The following is a 23468-nucleotide window of genomic DNA, read 5'->3' on the forward strand; positions in this document are numbered from 1 at the left end:
CCCTTTCAATATTTCCTTTAACCTGGGTTTTGTGTTGCTGTATTCTTTAAGTTTTTGTTTGTTGGGAAAAATTTTTATTTCCCCTTCTATTTTAAATGATATTCTTGCTGGATAAAGTATTCTAGGTTGCATATTTTTTCCTTTGAGCACTTTAAATATCTCTTGCCATTCCCTCCTGGCCTGTAGTGTTTCTGTAGAGAAATCAGCTGATATTCTTATGGGGGTTCCCTTGTAGGTAACATTCTGTTTTTCTCTTGCTGCCTTTAGGATCCTCTCTTTATCACTAACTTTTGCCATTTTTATTATGATGTGTCTTGGTGTGGGTCTGTTTGGGTTCAGTTTGTTTGGGGCCCTCTGTGCTTCTTGTATCTTGAATCCAGTATCCTTTAGATTTGGGAAGTTTCCAGCGATAATTTCTTCAAATATATTTTCCATTCCCTTATCTTTTTCTACTCCTTCTGGAATTCCTATTATGCGTAGATTGGCTCGTTTTATATTATCCCATAGGTCTCTTATATTGCTTTCCAGTTTTTTGATTCGGTTTTCTGTCTGTTGACCAGATTGAGTGATTTCCATTATTCTATCTTCCATATCACTGATTCGTTCTTCTGCATTATTCATTCTGGTTTTTACTGCCCCTAGTTCAGTTTGCATCTCTGCAAATGAATGTTCTAGTTTTTCTTGGCTCCTCCTTATATTTTCTAGCTCCTTTCTGAGGGTATCTGCATTGCTGTTCATATCTTCTCTTAATTCCTTCAGTATTTTCACTATTTCTCTTTTGAACTCCAGGTCTGTCAGACTGCAGAGATCAGTTTCATTGTTGACTGTTTTAGGTGAGTTCTCCTGTTGGTTTGACTGGGGGTGGTTTCTCAGCTTCTTCATCTTGCTTGTTGTCTTCTTTCTCCTGAGGGAGTTGTACTCTCCGTTATCGGGTAGTGTTTGCCTTGTCACTGCCGTGGAATATTTCCTGAGGGCTGTCGTTGTTGGTCAATCTTTTTTTGAGGCAGTGTGGCTTTTCTGGAGTGTTGATGGGACTAACAGTGTTTCTTTGAAGCAAAGGAGGACTTCCTGAGGGCAGACAGGACTGGGAGGTCCACCCCACGATGGTAGCAGATTTCACTTGGTTCTCAGCACCCCCTGGGGTCTTGGGCGGGTAGCAGGGCCCTTGGAGACTCAAGAGGTTCCTCCCCAGGGCAGCCCGATTCAGAAAGACCGTCTGAGATCTTTTCCCGATTCCGCCAGGCTTGTTGCAGCTTTTCTGGGCTGCAGGGGGTCCTGCCTGGAGCTGGCAGTCCTATGCAGCTGGTCCACTAGGTCTCAGCACCCCTTGGGGTCTTGGGCGAGTAGCAGGGCCTTTGGAGACTCAAGAGGCTCCTCCCCAGAACAGCCCGATTCAGAAAGACCGTCTGAGATCTTTTCCCAATTCGGCCAGGCTTGTTGCAGCTTTTCTGGGCTGCAGGGGGTCCTGCCTGGAGCTGGCAGTCCTATGCAGCTGGTCCACTAGGTCTCAGCACCCCTTGGGGTCTTGGGCGGGTAGCAGGGCCCTTGGAGACTCAAGAGGCTCCTCCCCAGGGCAGCCCGATTCAGAAAGACCGTTTGAGATCTTTTCCTGATTCGGCCAGGCTTGTTGCAGCTTTTCTGGGCTGCAGGGGGTCCTGCCTGGAGCTGGCAGTCCTATGCAGCTGGTCCACTAGGTCTCAGCACCCCCTGGGGTCTTGGGCGGGTAGCAGGGCCCTTGGAGGCTCAAGAGGCTCCTCCCCAGGACAGCCCGACTCAGAAAGACCGTCTGAGATCTTTTCCCGATTCCGCCAGGCTTGTTGCAGCTTTTCTGGGCTGCAGGGGGTCCTGCCTGGAGCTGGCAGTCCTATGCAGCTGGTCCACTAGGTCTCAGCACCCCTTGGGGTCTTGGGTGGGTAGCAGGGCCCTTGGAGACTCAAGAGGCTCCTCCCCAGGGCAGCCCGATTCAGAAAGACCGTTTGAGATCTTTTCCCGATTCGGCCAGGCTTGTTGCAGCTTTTCTGGGCTGCAGGGGGTCCTGCCTGGAGCTGGCAGTCCTATGCAGCTGGTCCACTAGGTCTCAGCACCCCCTGGGGTCTTGGGCGGGTAGCAGGGCCCTTGGAGGCTCAAGAGGCTCCTCCCCAGGACAGCCCGACTCAGAAAGACCGTCTGAGATCTTTTCCCGATTCCGCCAGGCTTGTTGCAGCTTTTCTGGGCTGCAGGGGGTCCTGCCTGGAGCTGGCAGTCCTATGCAGCTGGTCCACTAGGTCTCAGCACCCCTTGGGGTCTTGGGCGGGTAGCAGGGCCCTTGGAGACTCAAGAGGCTCCTCCCCAGGACAGCCCGACTCAGAAAGACCGTCTGAGATCTTTTCCCGATTCGGCCAGGCTTGTTGCAGCTTTTCTGGGCTGCAGGGGGTCCTGCCTGGAGCTGGCAGTCCTATGCAGCTGGTCCCCTAGGTCTTAGCACCCCCTGGGGTCTTGGGCGTGTAGCAAGGCCCTTGGAGACTCAAGAGGCTCCTCCCCGGGGGAGCCCGTCTCAGAAAAACCGTCGGAGAATTAGGTCGATCTATTCACGGCCTGGCTAGGCTTGTTCTAGCTTTTCTGGGCTGCAGGCCTTTTCTAGGGGGCTGGTGGTGTTTGGTGCTGCTCTGTGGAAGTGTAGCCCCTCCAAAGGGCAAGCAGGCCTGTGCAGGGAGAGCCCCTGCGGTGGTAGGCTTCAGGCAATTGTTGAGGCCAGCCCTCCTGGATGGCAGGCAGCCCCAGGTTTGGCGAGAGCGTAGGGGGTGGCGGGGGTGGCGGGGGTGGGGGGAGGGAATGCACTGGGAAGCACAGCTTTCTGCTAGCTAGCGGGCCTGTAAGCTTGCTGTGGCGTGGGGGGTATTCTATGGGGACCCACCCCTTCTTCTCTCCCCTCCCCAGCACGGGCGCAGACCAGGCTCTTCTCCCAGGTTCCCTCTGAGGCGGCTTTCCACTTCCCCGCCCCTAGAGTATTGCTCCCTTCCTCTGCGACAGCTTTGTTTTCTAGTCTCCCAGGCAGTCTCTGCCCCGTCAAATGGTTTAGAGACCTCCCAAGCAGTTTCCGCTCTTCCCCGCCCCCCTAGCCCGGGGACTAATCTCTGGAGCCGAGGTCTCGGTGCCCAGCCCCCACCCAGGCGGCGCCCCCCGGCCCTTTCTTGGGGACTAACCTTCGGAGGCGAGGTCTCGGTGCCCAGCCCCAACCCAGGCGTCCCCCGGCCCCCTCTCGGGGACCAACCTTCAGAGCTGAGGTCTTGGTGCCCAGCCCCCACCCAGGCGTCCCCCGGCCCTTTCCCGGGGACTAACCTCTGGAGCCGAGGATTCGGTGCCCAGCCCCCACCCAGGCGTCTCAATTTTTGGTGACTGTGCCCGTAGTTCAGATGGTCCGTTGGGTTCTTGATCGTTTTTCCGTACTCCGACTTACTGCTACACTCTTCTCTGCATCTGGAGATTCCTCCGGTTCGTTTGATCTTTCCCCCGGTAGGAGACTTTCCAGGGTGCGGGATCCCTTTCTCCTCCGCAGTTCCCTTTCGGGAGCGCCCGTCCCGCTCGGATTCACCTTCTCTCACTCTCCTCTTTTCTCCCGTTCTGCCCAATAATGTCACGAACTTCTTGCCGTTATTGGAGTTTAGGTTCCTCTGCCAGCGATTGGTTGTTGTTCTGTGCGAGTCATTTCTTCTGTAGATGTGCTTTTTTTGTTGTGTTTGTGGGAGAGGGCGAGCGTGTCCCCCTACTCCTCCGCCATCTTGTCCTCCCGCCTGTTGGAAGTTTTTTAATCACAGTTTCAATTTCAGTTCTTGTGATTGGTCCATTCATCTTTTCTATTTCATCATGGTTTAGTCTTGAGAAGATTGTACTTTTCTAAGAATTTGTCCATTTCTTCTAGGTTTTCCATTTTATTGGCGTATAGTTGCATGAAGTAGTCTCTTATGATCCTTTGTATTTCTGTGATGTCCATTGTTACTCCTCCTTTTTCATTTCTAATTTTACTGATTTGGGTCTCTCTCTTTTTTTCCTGGTAATTCTGGCTAAGGGTTTATCAATTTTGTTGATCTTTTCAAAGAACGAGCTTTTCGTTTCATTGATCTTTTCTGTGGTTTTCTTCATTTCTATTTCATTGATTTCTGCTCTGATCTTTATGATTTCTTTCCTTCTCGTAACTTCAGGTCTTGTCTGTTCTCTCTCTAGCTGCTTTAGATGTAAAGTTAGCTTCTTTATTTGAGGTTTCTCTTGTTTCCTGAGGTAGTCTTGTATTGCTCTAAACTTGCCTCTTTGAACTACTTTTGCTGCATCCCATAGGTTTTGGAGTGTTGTATCTTTATTGTTGTTTGCTTCTAGGTAACTTTTAATTTCCTCTTTGATTTCTTCAGTGATCCCTTGGTTGTTTAGTAGCATGTTGTTGAGTCGCCACGTGTTTGTGTATTTGGCAGTTTTTTTCTTGTTGTTATTTCCAGTCATATAGTGTTGTGGTCGGAAAAGATGCTTGTTATGATTTCAATTTTCTTAAAGTTACCGAGGCTTGATTTGTAGCCCAAGATGTGATCAGTCTTAGAGAATGTTCCATGGGCACTTGAGAAGAATATGTATTCTGTTGCTTTTAATGGAATGTCCTATAAATATCTATTAAGTCCATCTGGTCTAATGCTTCATTTAGGACCTATGTTTCCTTATTGATTTTCTATCTGATGACCTATCCATTGCTGTAAGTGGGGTGTTAATGTCCCCCACTATTATTATGTTATTGTTGATTTGTCCTTTTAAAGTTGTTTAGTAGTTGCCTTATGTATATATATAGTGATCTTATGTTGAGTGCATATATATTTATAATTGTTATATCTTCTTCTTGGATTAATACTTTGATCATTATGTAATGTCCTTCCTTGTCTCTTAAAATATTCTTCATTTTAAGGTCTATTTTGTATGTTATGAGTATTGCTACTCCAGTTTTCCTTTGATTCCCATTTGCATGGAATATTTTCTTCCATCTTCTCACTTTCAATTTGTATGTTTCTCTAGAAGTGAAGTGGGACTCTTGAAGACGGCATATATATGGGTCTTATTTTTGTATCCACTTAGCCAGTCTATGTCTTTTGGTTGGGGCATTTAGTCCGTTTACATTTAAGGTAATTATTGATATGTATGTTCTTATTGCCATTTTATTAACTGTTTTGGATTTGTTTTTGTTGCTCCTTTTTCTTCCCTTCTTCTTTTGTTCTTTCCTCTTGTGGTTTGATGAGTATCTTTAGTGTTGTATTTGAGTTGATTTTTCTTATTTTTTTGTGTATCAATTGTAGATTTTTGGTTTGGAGTTGCCCTGAAATTTTGATATAGGTGTCTATATATATATACAAGATTGTTTTAAGTTGTTGATCTCTTAATTGCAAGTGTATTTCCAGTATCCTGCATTTGTACCTTCCTCTTCTCATGATTTCTGATTTTGGTAGCATAATTGTGCATGGATGACTTCATATCTTTACTGTATATATGCCTTTACTTGTGTGCCTTGTTATTTGTGGTATTTTTGTTTCTGGTTGTGGCCTTTTCTTTTCTGCCTAGACAAGTTCCTTTAGTATTTGTTGTAAAGCTGGTTTAGTGGTGCTGAATTCTCTTAGCTTTAGCTTATCGGTGAAGCTTTTGATTTCTCCTTCAAATGTAATGAGAGCCTTGCTGGGTAAAGTAATCTTGGTTGGAGGTTTTTTCCTTTCATCACATGAAGTATATCATGCCACTCCCTTCTGGCATACAGAGTTTCTGCTGAAAAATCTGCCAATAACCCTATTGGTGTTGCCTTGTATGTTATTTCTTTTCCTTAGCTGCTTTCAATATTTTCTCTTTGTCATTCATTTTGGTCAGTTTGATTAATATGTGTCTCAGGATGTTCCTCCTTGGCTTTATTTTATATGGTACTCATTGTGCTTCCTGGATTTGAGTGAGTGGTTCCGTTCCTGTGTTAGGGAAGTTTTCAGCTATTATCTTCGAATATTTTTTCTGTCCCTTTCTTTCTCTTTTCTCCCTATGATACAGATGTTGGTGCGTTTAATGTTGTCCCAGAGTTCTCTGAGCCTGTCTTCATTTCTTTTCAATCTTTTTTCTCCCACATCAGTGATTTCCACTAGTCTGTCTTCCACCTCACATATTCGTTCTTCTGACTCCTGTATTCTGCTGTTGGTTGCTTCTAATGAGTTTTTTATTTCAGTTATTGTATTTTGCATCTCTGCTTGCTTAAGTTTTAAATCTTGCTTTGTGTTTGCTCTAAATTATCTGTCTTTGCCTCCAGTTTATTTGTAATGTCTTGCATCATCTTCAGCATCAACAGTCTAAAGTCTTTTTCCTGGAGGCTTAGTTGTTTTTCTGAGTTTTTTTCTTGCTCCATTATCTGAGTTATCTGTCTTATCATTTTTATAGGTTTTTGGTGTGGTGTCCTTTTTGCAGACAGTAGAGTTGTAGCCTCTCTTACTTCTGGTGTCTGCCTCCCTTGTGGCTGAAGTTGTTATGTGGGCTTGGTATAGGCTTCCTGATGGGAGGGACTGGTGCCTGCCCACTCGTAGGTGGGGCAGATTCCTATCCCTCTGGTGGGTGGGGCTTTGTCTCTGGTTGAGGTTAGAGGTGGCTGTGTGCCTGGGGGGGGGGGTCTTTAGGCAGCCTGTTTACTGATGGGTGGGGCTGCGATCCCACCTGGATTGTTGTTTGGCCTGGGGCTTCTCAGCGCTTATGGGTGGGGCCAGATTTTCACAAAGTGGCCACCTCTGGAGAAACACACAAAGCTGATGAATATTCCCAAGAGCTTTGATTCCAATGTCCTTCCCCCACAACAAGCTACAGCCGCGCCCCCCCCCCCCATTTTCTCAAGAGATCCTCCAAGAAGTGTAGTCAGGTCCAACCCAGATTCCTATGGAGCCTTTGCTTTGCCCTGGGATGCAGTGCACGTGAATGTCTTTGTGCACCTTTCAAGGATGGGGTCTCCATTTCCCCCAGTCCCATGGAGCTCCTGCTCATAAGCCTCTCTGGCCTTCAATACCAGATGCTACAGGGGCTCTTTCTCCCAATGCCAGATCCCCAGGCATGGGGATTTGATGTGGGGTCAGGAACTCTCACTCCTGTAGGTGAGTCTCTCTGATACAGTTACTTTCCAGTCTGTGGGCTTCCCCCCACACCCTGGAGGTATGGGGTTGCTTATATCATGTAATCACTGCTCTTACCTCTTGATGTGGCTTCCTCTTTGTCTTCTGGTGGAGGATATCTTTTTGAAAGTTTCCAGTCCATTTGGCTGAAGGTTGTTCAGCATTTAGTTGTAGTTTTCTTGTTTTTATGAGAGAAGTTGAGCTCCAGTCCTATTCCACCATCTTAATCCTGTCTCCAGCCCCCACACCATTTCTATATAATTTCCCCACTGTTGTTATTGCCTCCTTTGTCATAGATTAACTGACCATAGTTCATTTCTGGCCTCTCTGTTCTATTCTCTGATCTATGTATCTGTTTTTGTGTTAATTTCTCTTTATGATAGTTCATTGTTGGTGTACAGAAATGAAACAGATTCTATATATTAATTTTGTATCCTGCAACTTTACTGAATTCATTGATGAGTTCTAGTAGTTTTTGGGTTTTTTTTGCTTTTTAGGGCTGCACCTGCAGCATATGGAGGTTCCAGACTAGGGGTCAAATCAGAGCTACTGCTGCCAGCCTACGCCACAGCAACACTGGATCCGAGCCACATCTGCAACCTACACCACAGCTTATGGCAATGCCAGATCCTTAACCCCCTGAGTGAGGCCAGGGATTGAACTGGCACCTCATGGTTCCTAGTCAGATTTATTTCTGCTGCACCACAACGGGAACTCCTCTAATAGTTTTTTTATGGCATTTTTAGGATTTTCTACATATAAGTATCATATAATCTGCATACAGTGACAGTCTTACCTCTTTTTTTCTAGTTAGGATTCCTTTATTTCTCTTTCTTGTCTGACTGCTGTGGTAAGAGTGGACATCCTTGTCCTCAGGGGAAATGCTTTCAGTTTTCCACCAGTGGAGTATGATGTTAGCTGTGGGCTTGTCATATATGGTCTTTATTATTTTGGGATATTTTCCCTCTATACCACTTCATTGAGAGTTGTTAGTCATATTCCACAGAAAAGAAAATCATGGACATGGAGAATAGACTTGTTGCCAAGAGGGAGGGGGAAGAATGGGAGGGACTGGGAACTTGAGGTTAATAGATGCAAACTATTGCCTTTCAAATGGATAAGCAATGGGATCCTGCTGTATAGCACTGGGAACTATATCTAGTCACTTATGATGGAGCATGATAATGTGAGAAAGAATGTATACATGTATGTGTGACTGGGTCACCTTGCTGTGTGGTAGAAAATTAACAGAACACTGTAAATCAGCTATAATGAAAAAAGTAAAAATCACTATAAAAAAATTTTTAGGGAGTTCCCGTTGTGGTGCAGTGGAAATGAATCCAGCTGTAGCTCCGATTAGACCCTGAGCCTGGGAACCTCCATATGCTGTGGGTGTGGCCCTAAAAAGACAAAAAAAAAAAGGAGTTTTTAGTCATAAATAGATATTGAATTTGTCAAAACATTTTTCTTCATTTATTGAGATAATCATATGATTTTTATTCTTCAATTTGTTAATGTGGTGCATCACACTGATTTGCAGATATTGAACAATCCTTGCATCCTTAGGATAAATTCCACTTGATCATGGTATCTGATCCTTTTAATGTATTAGTGAATCTACTCTACTAATATTTTGTTGAGGGCTTTTACATATATGTTTGTGAGAGGTATTGGCTTATAATCTTCTTTTTTTGTGATATCTTTGTTTAGTTTGGTATCAGGGTAATACTGGCTTCCTAAAATGAATTCAGATGAATTCCTTCCTCTGTAATTTTTTTGAAACAGTTTGAGAAGGATAGGTGTTAACTCTTCTCTAAATGTTCGGTAAGATTCACTTGTGAAGCTGTCTGGTTGTGGATTTTTGTTTGTTGGGAGTTTTAAAATTATTGATTCAGTTTCATTAGTGTTAATTGTTCTGTTCATATTTTCTATCTCTTCCTAGTTCAGACTTGGGAGATTGAATTTTCTGGGAATTTGTCCCATTTCTTTTAGGTTGTCTATTTCATTGTGTATACTTGTTTATAGTATTCTCTTATGATCCTCTGTATTTCTTTGGTGTTGGTTTTAAGTTTTCCTTTTTCATTTCTGATTTTGTTGATTTGGGCCCTCTTTTTTCCTTGATGAGTCTAGCTGAAGTTTAAAATTTTGTTTATCTTTTCGAAGAACCAGCTCTTTTATCTTTTAAATATCATTATATTTGATGTACATAAAAGAATATATAATGGAAACATGATAAATGAGGACCTGTGAAATCATCACTCAATTAACTTAAACATCATTAGTGCAATTGTGTCTACCTGTATGCTCCTTCCTTTCCCTCAGCCCCCCTTGAGGTTACACTCTCCTAGATTTAATGCTCATTATTCCCTTGAATATTTAATATAATTTTATTTCACACATATATAAACAATATATTATTTAGCTTCCTTGCATTTGAGATTTATAAAAATACATTATATTCTTTAGACTTTGGCAGGTTGCTTTTTTCACTCTATTGTTTTTAAGATTCACCCATATTTTTATATGCATCTGTAATTTCGCTAGCATATGTGTGAATATACCGTAATTTATCCATTGTCCTATTGATGGACATTTGATTGTTTCCAAATTTTTGCTATTATGAACAACACTGTGTGGACATTCTAGCATATATATCTGTGAGAGTTTGCCTAGTGTGTATACTTAGGAATGGAATAACTTGCATCATAGAGTATGTGAATGTTTTAACTTTCTAGGAAATATGAATGGTTATCAAAGTGGTTATACCATTAAACACTCCTACCAGTTAATAATTTTTGCACATCTAATAGGTATACATTATATTTCTTAAATTGTATTTCCCTACTAATCAATCTTACCATATTTCTTTCCTATTATATGAAAATTGTTCTTTTGCACATTTTAAAAAGGGTTATTTCTCTTTCTTCTTATTCAAAGAAGCTCTTCATGTGCTCTAGGTAGTGTTTCTAAGTTATAGATGTTGCAAATAACTTCTCTCAGTTTTGGTTTGTTGTACATTATCTTTTTCTTTTCCAACTTTAAAAATGTAAGTTATTGAGATAATTCACATACCATTAATTCACTCTTTAATGTATACAGTTACATGGTTTTTAGTATATTCATTTAGAATACTGTCATCAGGAGTTCCCGTGGTGGCGCAGTGGTTAACGAATCCAACTAGGAACCATGAGGTTGCGGGTTCGATCCCTGCCCTTGCTCAGTGGGTTAAAGATCCGGCGTTGCCGTGAACTGTGGTGTAGGTCGCAGATGCGGCTCGGATCCCACGTTGCTGTGGCTCTGGCGTAGGCTGGTGGCTACGGCTCCGATTAGACCCCTAGCCTGGGAACCTCCATATGCCGCGAGAGCGGCCCAAGAAATGGCAAAAAGACAAAAAAAAAAAAAAAAGTATATGCCAATGCTCATTTCACCATTAAAAAAAAAAAAAAAAAACAGGTAAAATTTCTAAAAAAAAAAAAAAAAGAATACTGTCATCATCCCCCAAAGAAACTTCATAACCCACACCTTCTCCTCCCAGCCCATGGCAGTCACTAATATACTCTGTTTCTACGGATTTGCCTATTCTAGACATTTTGCATAAATAGAATAATACAATATGTGGCCTTTTGTGAATGTGTTCTTTTATTCAGCATGTTTTCAAGGTTTATCCTTAATGCAGCATTATCTGTGCTTCATTCCTTTTATTGACAAATAATACTCCATTGTATGGATTTATCACATTTCATTTATCCAATCATCTGCTGATAGGCATTTGGGTTGTTTCTACTGTTTGGCTGTTGTCAGTAATGCTGCTATGAACATTTGGGTACAGGTTTTTGTGTGGACATGTTTTCATTTCTCATAGGTATATACCTAAAAGTGAAATTACTGGGTCACATGGTAAATCTACTTTAACTTTTCAAGGAACTACAAAACTATTTTCCAAAATAACTGCATCATTTTCCATTAGCAGTGTATAAGGTTCCCCTGTCCCATATCCTGCCAACAATTAATATTTTATTTTTTATTTTAGCAGTACAGCTGAGTTTAAAGTAGTATCTCATGATTTTGAATTGCATTTCCCTAGACTAATGATGATGAGCCTCTTTTTATAGGCCTTCTCCCAAGTTTTTAAATAAAAATTTGGAAACATTCAGAAAATCTGAAAGAACTGTACTAAGAACACTGGTATATTCTTCATCTAGATACAACAATTAATATTTTGCCAGTGTATATATACATTTTAATATATTTTTGTTTATTTTCTCTCTTGTTCTATGTATATATTTATACATATTTATATAAAAATTTATGCTAAAATTATCTGAATGTTAGTTGCATATATTATGAGAATTCATCCATAAATAAATGTATCTTCTAACCACTTTCTCCTACATACACACAATTACTGGTATTATCTGTAAGAACATTAAAAATTTTATCTTATATTCCATTTATAATCATAAATCCATTTTCAAATGTCCCCAGTTGGTTCAGTGTTTTTTATATAACTGTTTTTTTAAAGATGAGAATCCATTCAAGATTCACAAAACTCATTTGGTTTTTGTATCTTATAGTGATTCCTAACAAACAGAAGTTTTAATTTTAATTAAAACATCAATATCAATATTTTCTAGTTGTTTTCTGTATCTCATTTAAGATATCCTTCCAGTCTCGAAGTTACAAAGATACCTTCCTATGTCTTCCAAAAGTTTAAAAATTTTTATTTTTGGCTGTACCTACAGCATATAGAAGTTCATGGGCTAGGGAACAAACCTGCACCTAGGGCAATGACCTGAGCCATAGCAGTGACAATGCCAGATCCTTAATTGCTAGGCCACCAGGGACTCCTAAATTTTGTGTTTGCCCTTTTTATAGACATGTGTTTGGTATAGATTTAATTTTTTCCCATATGAATAACTGTATATCCTGTGGGACTCATGGGCATAAGCTCCACTGGCTACCAGAGTCAGGCAATGTAGAGGAGTTTCCTGGTGGCAACTGTAAAAGTCAGTGTGCTAGACAAAGGCATAAGCTCCTTTCTTGGAGATATTGGTGAGCTGGAGCAAAGCAGTGGGAGAGCACAGAGGTTGCATCCACCAGTCTAGGTTCCCTGAGAACACCTCTGTTGGGCCCTATTTGTCCCCAGAAGCATGTCTCTCAGGCTGAAGCTCCAGGACAAGCAAATAAGCCTCTTTCATAAAAGGACTGGGGATATATTTCAGTCTGCTGTCTCTGCTGTGCCCTGAAGGAGGTAGTCTGCCAGGAACTCTCTCCCCAATTGCCCATGGGATTCACCCCTTGCCCCCACAGCTAGGAGATCAAGAGGCATCCCCTGGGCAGCATCTGCAAAACTAGACACATGTAAAAGCTCCCCTCTTGGAGACACTGGTGCTCTGAAGCATTAGCAGAGGCAGAGTGTGGCAATGGTGCCCAGTGGCTGGAGTGATGCAGAGGGAGAGTGTATAAATTGTGCCTGCTGGGAAAAAGAAAAAGAAAAGAAAACTGCAGCTAGAGCTAGGGAGAGGGAGAGTTTATAGATGAAGCTCCCCAGCCAGCAGTCCCCTAGATGTGTGTTAAATTAGATGCTTGCCTCTTAGACTAATACTTTTAAGATTAGCAAATGAGCCTCATTCATATAAAGTCTGGGCACCTCTCAATTGGCTGCCTCTGCACTGAGCTCTAGGGTGAGCAAGTCTGAGCACGTGAGCCCTTTAAGAGGAATTTGTCAGATTATATACTTAAGGGTTGTTTCCTGATATGAACCAGAAAGTTTTTCTGTATGCTCCTGGGAGGAAGTGAGACCAGAGTGCTACACCTTGAATGAGTGTTTGTTTTTTTTTCCTTGATTTTTTAAAGGGGGCAATCAAGAATGTTTGCTGTTAAGTTTTTGTTTATTTATTTTTGTCTTTTTGCCTTTACTAGGGCCGCACCCATGGCATATGGAGGTTCCCAGGCTAGGGGTCCAATCGGAGCTGCAGCCGCTGGCCTATGCCAGAGCCACAGCAATGGGGAATCTGAGCCGCGTCCTCGACCTACATACATCACAGCTCATGGCAATGCCGGATCTTCAACCCACTGAGCAAGGCCAGGGATGGAACCTGAAAGCCCATGGTCCCTAATTGGATTCGTTAACCACTATGTCACGAGGGGAACTCCTCTACCCTGGTTTTAACATAACAGTTTTTGTGCATGTTTGTAAATGTGTTGCATTTTACTAATCTTTTTCCACAATAATTGAGATGCTATGGCTCCCCTGAATCCTTACTAATCTATTTATATGGTCAGTTGCATTTATAGATTTTCTAATTTTACTACTGGCTGGGATAAATACAACTGGTCATTATTTATTGTATATCCATACACACATAATGTAATGGTATATAAGAAATATAAACATGATAGCAGAGTTATCAAACTTTTCCTGGAGTTGGTAATATTTTTCTAAATGAATCTTATTTTATTAGATGCATAGCAGTTTGGAGTTATCTTTTTGGTGTCGAACTTTTTTTCAATTTTATGACTCAATCATTTATGTTTTTTAAGTCCATTTTAATTTATTTATATAGCTCCTCCAGCTTTCTTTCAGTAGTGTCTACCTACTGTATCTTTTTTCCATTCCTTTGAATTCGCATTGAGTTCTTAATGTTAAATAGTGTAGAATGTGGAAATGGATTTTTTTAAAAGTTTATTTTATTTCTTCCTTTTTTTTAGGGCCACACCTGTGGCATATGGAGGTTCCTGGGCCAGGGGTCAAATCAGAGCTGCAGCTGCTGGCCTATGCCACAGCCATAGCAACAATGGATCTGAGCCACATCTGCAAGCCTACACTGCAGCTCATGGCAACACTGGATCCTTAACCCACTGAGTGAGGCCAGAGATTGAACCCACATCCTCATGGATACTGGTTGGATTCTTAACCCACTAGGTTACAATGTAAACTCCTAGAAATGGATTTTAAAAATCCAATCAATCTCTCTCTAGTAAGTTTAGTACATTTCCATATACTTCAAATAGTAATAAATTTGGATTTGTTTGTTATTCTTATGTGTTAACCTGATTTCTCTAGTTATCCCCCCTGCTTTTTTCTTACCTACTACTATAATGATAGTTCTCTTTATTCTTTTCCTCTGCAGCTTTGGAGGTTATACATTTTATTTAGATTCTTTTATAATTACCCTTAAAACTTTTGAGCTTCTATATTTGATTTAAAGCCTAAAGTTAATTAAGACCCCACCCCATATGCTCCTCTCAAACAAATAGAAGGATCTTAGATCATTATAATTCTAATGATTGAACTACTACTGTTTTCTAGCATACTGGTTTTAACTTTATAATATTTACCTACAAAGTAGACATTATTTATCATGGTCCTATATGGTTCATGTTGGTCTATATTTATTAAGATCTTTACAAACTTTTGCTGTCTAATCTATGTCACTTTTTCATTTGTATCCAGTTTTATTTACTTGGGATATATTTCAGTACACTTTTCAATAACTTGTTATCCTGAAGTCTCCCAAGTCTGTTTTTTGTTCTCTTTTTTTCAAGGCTGTACCTGAGGCATATAGATGTTCCCAAGCTAGGGGTCCAGCTGGAGCTGCAGCTGGTGGCCTACACCACAGCCACAACAATGCCAAATCTGAGACACATCTGTAACCTAAGCCACTTCTTGCGCAACTCCAGATCCTTAACCCACTAAGTGAGGCCAGGGATAGAACCTGCATCCTCAGAGACTAGTCAGGTTCTTAACGCTTTATGAGGCACAATGGGAAAGCCTCCCAAGTCTTTGACTGAAAAAGTTTTTAGTTCACTTTTCTTTCTTGAATAATTTAACTAGAAACCTAATTCTAGATTATCATTTTGAAACTATTTTATTATTTCTCTTTTTGTTTGTTTTTTTTGCCTTTTCTAGGGCCGCTCCCGTGGCATATGGAGTTTCCCAGGCTAGGGGTCGAATCGGAGCTGTAGCCACCGGCCTATGCCAGAGCCACAGCAACATGGGATCCGAGCCACATCTTCGACCTACACCACAACTCACAGCAACACCAGATCCTTAACCCACTCAGCAAGGCCAGGGATCGAACCCTCAACAACATCATGGTTCCTAGTCGGATTTGTTAAACACTGCACCACGCCAGGAACTCCTATTATTTCTGATTTATATGGCTGCTATGGAGTTCTATCATCATGTGGGTAATCTTTTTTTCTGGTTGCTTTAAAGATTTTTCTCTTTGTGTTGTCTTGCAGCACTATTTTTATTTATGCCTGGTTCACTAAATTTGGTATTTATGCTTGGTATAAATTTTTATTTATGCTTTGGTTCACTATGCTTGGTATTTACTAAATTTGAAGATTCATCTTTCATTAATCATTTCTAGTCATTATCACTTTCAATATTGCCTATACTCTATTCTCTGAAACACCTATTAGACATACATTGAATGTCTTCATTCAATTTCCTATTACTACGATATTCAGAGTAATTTCCTCAGTTTCATTTCTATAGTTTATTCATTCTCTGTTCAATTCTATGTACTAGTTAATCTCTACACTGAATTTTTAATTTCAAGTATTATATTTTTCACTTCTAGAAGTTCCTTTCAGGATTCCAAAGTCTGCTTCCTTTTTCTTAAATGTCTATACCTTTTATATAGTCTCTATTTATTGCCTTTTAACTCTTACTCATGGTGAATTGTTTCCTTGTGTGTTCTGTAATACTAAATTGTCAGTTCAGCATTACTAGGTTTTTGTCTTATGTGGGTATCCTGTGCAGCCTGAATTAAATACATCAAACCAGAAAGTAATTATCTTCCCTTTTGCCAAAGGCAACCCCAGAATACTTCTAACATTAAATTCACAAGATTCTGGAGTTCCTGCTATGGCACGGTGAGTTAAAGATCCAGGTCATAGCTGTGGCTCAGATTCAGTTTGTGGCTCGAGAACTTCCATGTGCCATGGGTATGGCCAAAAAAAAAAAAAAAAAATTCACAGGATTCTGAGACACACAGGTAGTGAAAAAAATTTTTTTTTCCAAGGCATGTTGAAGTTCCCAGGCCAGGGAATGAACCCATGCCACAACAACAGATCCTTAACCTTCTGAGCTACCAGGGAATTCCCCAGGTAGTGTAACTTTGAATCCAAACCAAAGAGAAGTCAGTCTGTGGTAACAAGCTTCTAGGAATGACTTTTGTTCTATGTACCCAGAGCCTAAGCTAAGCTAAGCACTGGAGGATGGGTTTTTCTCTCCTAGTTCATTGTTTTATTGAGGACGAATCTCTTTAAGAGTTGTGGTTATGTGTGTGGATCTCCAACCCAACTCCTCGCCTTGCTGGGACCTAAGACTTAACCTCCTCCAGTCCTTAACGCAAGTACCCTGGTTCCAGGAACCAGGGACTGTCTTTACTCCCAGGAAGTCACAACACGAACCACATGCTATGCTAATCTTTTTATTTCTTCTGTTCTTGGCCTCTGGGGATTACTTTCGTTATACAGTCTTTAAAGTTAGCCATATATTTCAAAGGGTATTTAACAGGTTTTCTCCAGCACTTCCATAACTAAGGCTTTCAGGCTAGCTAATTGTCTGCCCAAGTTACTGGGAATGGAAATCTAGAAAGAGGCTTCATTCTCTTTGACTAAGTTTTTTGTTTGTTTGTTTAACAATAAGTCATCCAACTGAACATATTCCAGCTGTGGTCTGTCTAGTCACTTTAAAACACTACTTCATTATCTGGATCCACCAGATGTTTCTGTCAGTCAAATTACAATCACACCATTATAGGCACCATTTTATAAATAAGGAAGCTAAAGAGCCTATCAGCTTAAGGTAACATGGCAAGGACCAGGATCAAAGACTGGATCTTTTATTTATTTTAATTTTTTTTGTCTTTTTGCCTTTTCTAGGGCCGCTTCCCAAGGCATATGGAGTTTCCCAGGCTAGGGGTCTAATCAGAGCTGTAGCCACTGGCCTACGCCAGAGGCACAGCAACGCGGGATCCAAGCCGTGTCTGCAACCTACACCACAGCTCACGGCAACACCAGATCCTTAACCCTCTGAGCAAGGCTAGGGATTGAACCCGCAACCTCATGGTTCCTAGTTGGATTCGTTAACCACTGCGCCACGACGGGAACTCCAAGACTGCATCTTTTAAATGTCAGCTTTGGGATATTTCTCTAACATGTAGGGGGAGAGGGAGGGAAGATGAAGGTCTTAGGAAATATTTAACCAAGTACTTCCTATATGGCAGCACTAAGAGAGAAATAGTAGCCATGTAAGACAAGACAGATCTAATTACCCCATTTTAAACGACAGGGGAATTAAAGCTCAGATGGTTTCCTTAAGGTCACTGTGTAGTATTAGAGCTGAATTCATAGTCAGAATGAATTTAAAAAATCCATTTTCTTCACTCTACCCTAGGGATCAACAAACTTATTCTGTAAAAAGCTAGACAGTAAATATTTTAGGCTCTGCAAGCCATATAGTCTCTAGTCTGTACTGCAATTATTCAACTTTACTGTTGTAGTGTGAGAACAGCCAGCTAAAAACATAAACAAGGAGGAGTTCCCATCATGGCTCAGTGGTTAATGAACCCGACTAGAATCCATGAGGACGTAGGTTCCATCCCTGGCCTCGCTCAGTGGGTTAAGGATCCGGTGTTGCCACGAGCTGTGCTGTAGTTTGCAGAGGCGGCTCGAATCCCGCATTGTTGTGGCTGTGGTGCAGGCCAGCAGCTACAGCTCTGATTCGACCCCTAGCCTGGGAACCTCCATATGCCACAGATGCAGCCTTAAAAAGACAAAGACAAAAACAAAAAAACAAAACAAAAAACATAAACGAGTGAGCATGGCTGGGTTCCCATAAAACTTTATTTAAGGACATTGAAAAATCTGAATTTCATATAATTTATAATTTTCACATGTCACAAAATATTATTCTTTTGACTTTCTTCAACCGTATAAAAATATAAAATGCATTCTTAATTCACAGACCATATACAAACAGGCAGTGGGCTGGCTTTTTGACCCATGCGCAAATAGTTTGTCAACCCCTGGCCTATACCAGACCACCTTCTGAGAAGTGAGGTTCTCCAATGCCTTTGCTTCAGACACTCTTTGACTGGGTTAGGAAAGACATGCGAAAAAGAGGATGGAACAGGTTCTTTTGGGGGGCCTTAGATGACCAGGAGAACTGTTGTTCAAGTACAACAGCCTCAAATTGTGTGGTAGCAATATACAGTTGTTTTCATGTCCTGCTCCAATGTTAAATTTTTTTTTCATGTCGTCAAAATTAAACAATAAGCTCATTTAGGAAAGATTATTATTTTCTTATTTTAAAATTTCCCTTGATGTTTAATAGTCTATGTACAGTACGTGCTCAGTAAGTATTAATGAATAAATATTAGATGCTGCCAAATATTGTCCTACTTCATTCACAGATTCTGTTAAATAATCAATGTACACAATATATAAGTTCAGTGATTAAGAAAAATATAGCAGTCAGGCTATATGTGGGATTTAACTTAACAAAATTACCATTTCCTTTTAATCCAGTATATGGGACAATTAGAAAAAATATTTATTGGCCCTACCTTTTTGATTCCAAGTGTTTAAAGTATTCGAATGTAAATACTAATGCTGACATTCCTTTCTCCTCTAGAACCATTTTGGTGATCTGGATGGTGGCCACTACACTGCTTTCTGCAAGAACTCGGTGACCCAGGCCTGGTATAGCTTTGATGACACACGAGTCAGTGAGATTCCGGACACTTCAGTTCAAACTGCTACAGCGTATCTCCTGTTCTATAGCTGCCAGCCCTTTTCTATACCTATACAAAAATGCAAGAGTTAGGAATATGGTAATTCCTGAAAACTGCAAAACAAGTAGTCAGAAACTGGTACTTAAGTTCTGTACTATCATTAAAACTCTTGCAACTTACCTGCATCACATTTAAGTCTTTCTGGCATATTATGCAAACTTTTATAAGTCTATAACAAAGATGGGTCCTGGACCACCAAAAAAAGGCAGCATAAGAATGATGCAATGCCAATGGGCTGGGAGCCTTCAAAGCACTTAGACTACATATTGTGTTCAGGCTTCAAAGTGCAGTGTTTATTAGGGTATTTATTTATTTTTTACCATAAACTGTCTCATAATTATTTATATCCAAAGAGTTATTTTCCGAAGATATTTCACAGAGCTAAACCGAAATAACTTTTGTTCGAATGGCTCTGTGAGCTTAGAATGTGAGCTGAAAATATTTAATTTGATCAGATAATTTAGCCAAGAAGCTTTAATCTCAGACTACTTGTGGTACATGAAGTCGTCAGTTTCACAATTCAAAACCTATCCTTTCATCTTCTTCCTGGGAGTCCACTAGTGGTGACATCTTTTAGAAGCACCTTTAGAATTTTGTTTTTATATGGAGTGTTTATATTGATTTTATCTGTAACAACTGAGTCCCTGAGGTAAGTGAAATTCTAAGCTCCTCTGTTCCTATTAATAAATCACTTTTTTTTTTTTTCCACTTTTTAGGGCTGCACCCATGGCATATGGAAGTTCCCAGGCTAGAGGTCGAATCAGAGCTACAGCCACCAGCCTACACCGCAGCCACAGCAACTTGAGATCCGAGCCATGTCTGTGAGCTACATCACAGCTCTCGGCAACACCAGATCCTTAACCCACTGAGTGAGGCCAGGGATTGAACCCATGTTCTCGTGGATACTAATCAGATTAGTTTGCCCTGTGCCACAACGGGAACTCCAAATGCATCACTTTATAAAGATGTGGTTTATAATGCAGTTTTGCAGTCATGCCTGACTCTTTTTTTTAAAATCTTAATCCAAAGAATTCTACACTCTTGATAGAATAAGTCTGGTTTTATTATATCTGACTCCCAATCCTGAGACTCGTAAGTGTTATATGTAGTTCGGGGTCAAGATGAAGGAAGAGTGGAATCAACTGATGTAACAGAGTAAGCGAACTAAATTCTAAGTCACTGTAGTGGGATAAAGTGTGTGTATGTGTGTATAAAATCTTTAGTTATTCTGTCCTATGTGTGATAATATAAAATTAAAGACAGAACACTTACAGGATTTTAAATTATTTTTCTCATTAAGATTTTAATGTAGGTGTAAATGAAAATTCTCATTTTAAAAAATTAAAGAAAAGTTTCCATTTATTTTTTTAGAATAAAGGTTTAGTGCACAAATACAGCCCAAAGCCAACAGAAAAAGAGCTTTGCCCTGTCATTTCCCTAAGAAAGCACTGCAGTTACTCAGGATAGGCCAAAAGGAAGAAAAAAAAAGCAATCCTCTGAGATCTAGGCTTCACAAAAGGACCACATATTATACTATGTACATCGATTTGATGTGCAAGTGTGCAATAAATATATACACATACATTCCTATCTGCTTTACATCATTCTAGAGTATTCATAGATCAAGCTGAGATTTGGAAATGTGAAAAGGCCATAACAGTGAAACGGAAAATAAAGGATACAATGGTTTTTAGACCAGCAGAATAATAATGCTTAGCTAGTTAATTATTTTAACTCTAGAGCAAACTTAAAAAGTTTTTTTGAAATAAATGGTACCTGTCAGGAATGCTTACTGCAATACTTGTTAAATTTTACTGGTCAGATTTTTGATTAATAGCACTGACCTAAAATATATGGTGATAGTAACACAGCTCTCACTGTCCTAGAATTCCCTTACATGGCCAGCCATAGCGATCCGGTATCTTTATAAGCATTTCAAGGGCTGTATTGCTCAGCCTGTTAAAAGATAACTAGCTTATAACCTACTTCTCCTTATGTGGCAACATCAGTTACTCGTGGTCCCAATGACGTATAAAAGAGGATATAAGCTGCTGAAGATTTCACAGAAGAAATGGAGATATCAGAAACTTCGTGATCATCAAATTTAAACCATCGCTGTCTTGCTGCATTTTTACAATAGGCAGTGTAGTGACCTCCATCCAGTCCACCATAGTGATTCTGTGCCAAAAAGGTAGAAAACCCATTTAAGTTGAATTATTTAAAATATGTCAATAATTTCAAAGCCTTTTGTTATTCTTACTTTCCTATGAGGTAAGCAACTGCTTGAAACTTTCTTTTTTAGTTTGTTTCAAAAGAAAAAGTATTTAGTTCAAAGAGATACTTACCGAAACAGAAAATAAATTGTATTTCTTTAAATTGTTCTTTGGACCAATAACATACTGTGCCAAGTCAAGATTTTCTAACGGGAAGTCCACAGATGTCTGTAATTTTTGCTTCCACCTACCATCATAGGAAAAACTGCAGAGCAAAACATTACAGCAATTACAAACCAAAAACATCAGAATGAACCCTAATTAATTAACTAACATCTAGATTTTTAGACAGGATAAGATCTATTTCAAATACATACTCAGAATTTTGATAATGGAAGGACCTGTTAAAGACACTTGGTTTTGGAGTTCCCATTGTGGCCCAGTAGAAACGAATCCGACTAAGAACCATGAGGTTGCGGGTTCGATCCCTGGCCTCACTCAGTGGGTTAAAGATCCAGTGTTGCTGGGAGCTGTGGTATAGGTCACAGACGTGGCTTGGATCCAGCATTGCTGTGCCTCTGGCATAGGCCAGCGGCTACAGCTCCAATTCAACCCCTAGACTAGGAACCTCTATATGCCACAGATGTGGCCCTAAAAAGACAAAAAGACAAAAAAAAAAAAAAAAAAAAGGAAAAAAGAAAAGATACTTAGTTTCATTTCCGGCTTACAAATGAAGAAACTGAAGTGCACAGATATTAAATGGTCTTGTCGCAGGTCAAATAGCTGGAGTGGTAGAAGTAGGGCCACACCTAGGTCCCATAATCCCTAGGCCAGCAAGAGCTATTAGTTGAGTCTTCTACAGACATCAAGTTATGAAAACCCCCCACTTCTAACACTAATCACTGCAAAAGTACAGGGGATCAACAGAGGAGCGTTGCTCCAAATTTCAACTTGTACTTTTGGGGAAATTGGAGCTGGAAATCGTGGGCACTTAGAACAGTGATTGAAATAATGGCATTCCATTACCCTGGCATACTCTGCTTCTTTAAACATCAAAAACTGGTATTTTGGTTGGTGTAATATGGTTATTTCAGAATTATTATGTTTTTCTCTTTTGGCACCCCACGGTAATATGGAGTTCCCGGGCCAGGGATCAGATCTGAGCCACAACTGAGACCTACACCCCAGGTCAGCTACAGTAATGCCTCATCCTTTAACTCACTGTGCCAGGCTGGGATTGAACCTGAGAGCTGGTGCTGCGGAGATGCTGCCAATCCTGCTATGACACAGCAGGAACACAGTTTTTTTTTTTTTTTTAAATGAATCCTGGGGAGTTCCCAGGTGGCCTAGCAATTAAAGGATACGATGCCATCACTGCTGTGGCTCGGGTTCAATCCCTGGCCCAGGAACTTCCACATGCTGAGGGCACAGCTACAAAAGGGAAAGGAAAAAATACCAGGTGGAAAAAAGAGAGTAAACAAACCTAAAAGCAAAACAATTGAATTCTGAATTGAATTTATATTTTTAGATATTCTCCATGAATAACAAACAGCATTAAAAATTTTAACAGAACAGGAGTTCCCGCCATTGGTTCAGTGGGTTAAGAACCCGACTGTAGTGGCCCCAGTCCCTACAGAGTTGTAGGTCCCACCCCCTGTCCAGCACAGTGGGTTAATAAAGGATCCTGTGTTGTCACAGCTGTGGTTCAGATTCAACCCCTGGCCCAGGAACTTCCATTTGCCATGGGTGCGGCTATAAAATTTTTTTTAGCAGAACAAATGTGTAATCATTTATACCTCCATGATCCTCAAGAAGAAGACAAGTGATGCAACAAGATTCTGCTAGGAAATTTATACAAGAAGAATTTGAACATGCCAATGTTGAAATTAACATATGTAACTGCCTAAGGAGTTCCCGTCGTGGCGCAGTGGTTAACGAATCCGACTAGGAACCATGAGGTTGCGGGTTCGGTCCCTGCCCTTGCTCAGTGGGTTAAGGATCTGGCGTTGCCGTGAGATGTGGTGTAGGTTGCAGACGTGGCTCTGGCGTAGGCTGGTGGCTACAGCTCCGATTGGACCCCTAGCCTGGGAACCTCCATATGCCGCGGGAGCGGCCCTAGAAATAGCAAAAAAAAGACAAAAAAACCCCAAAAAACATATGTAACTGCCTAAGAATCTCCAATAACATTATACAAAAAATTAAAAAGAAATCCTTTCTTTGAAACAAATATTAGAGCTCTCAATAAAGATAAGACTTTTTTTTTTTTTTTTTTTTTTTTTTTTTTGTCTTTCTGCCATTTCTTGGGCCAC

The 23468-nt window shown here is 40.7% G+C and overlaps 2 protein-coding genes and 1 long non-coding RNA gene across 13 annotated transcripts in view; 1 reads left to right on the forward strand and 2 right to left on the reverse strand.

Annotated features, from left to right (window-relative positions):
• USP50 (ubiquitin specific peptidase 50) overlaps positions 1 to 19065 on the forward strand; it is a 43591-nt gene extending 24526 nt beyond the window's left edge. For all 4 annotated transcript variants that reach the window (XR_014811483.1, XM_084970380.1, XM_084970375.1 and 1 more), the window contains one exon: positions 18787 to 19065. Coding sequence is in view for 3 of the 4 variants with exons in the window: in XM_084970380.1 (XP_084826506.1) it covers positions 18787 to 18978 (192 nt within the window). In the remaining variant the exon portion in view is untranslated. The remainder of the gene's footprint in view (positions 1 to 18786) is intronic.
• LOC146406367 (uncharacterized) lies at positions 8835 to 13191 on the reverse strand. Its single transcript, XR_014811484.1, has 2 exons — positions 10620 to 13191; positions 8835 to 10264 (listed from the first exon to the last, which is right to left on the reverse strand). It is a non-coding gene; the product is annotated as an uncharacterized LOC146406367 (long non-coding RNA).
• The window catches only part of USP8 (ubiquitin specific peptidase 8), a 70072-nt gene continuing 64582 nt past the window's right edge, over positions 17979 to 23468 (reverse strand). For 5 of the 8 annotated variants that reach the window (XM_084970362.1, XM_021095657.2, XM_021095641.2 and 2 more), the window contains 2 exons: positions 21292 to 21424; positions 20223 to 21124 (listed from right to left, as the gene is read on the reverse strand). In XM_084970362.1, the coding sequence (XP_084826488.1) occupies positions 20939 to 21124; positions 21292 to 21424 (319 nt within the window). In that variant the 3' untranslated portion in view covers positions 20223 to 20938. Of the gene's footprint in view, positions 18956 to 20222; positions 21125 to 21291; positions 21425 to 23468 lie in introns of those variants that run through there. The other 3 variants (XM_084970360.1, XM_021095647.2, XM_021095635.2) reach the window with 1 other exon arrangement.

Source organism: Sus scrofa, chromosome 1 (assembly GCF_054392235.1).
Source record: "Sus scrofa isolate SSC_HxYL_T2T_F1_AM1 chromosome 1, Sscrofa_HxYL_maternal_Yorkshire_Landrace_v2.0, whole genome shotgun sequence".
Taxonomy (NCBI): domain Eukaryota; kingdom Metazoa; phylum Chordata; class Mammalia; order Artiodactyla; family Suidae; genus Sus; species Sus scrofa.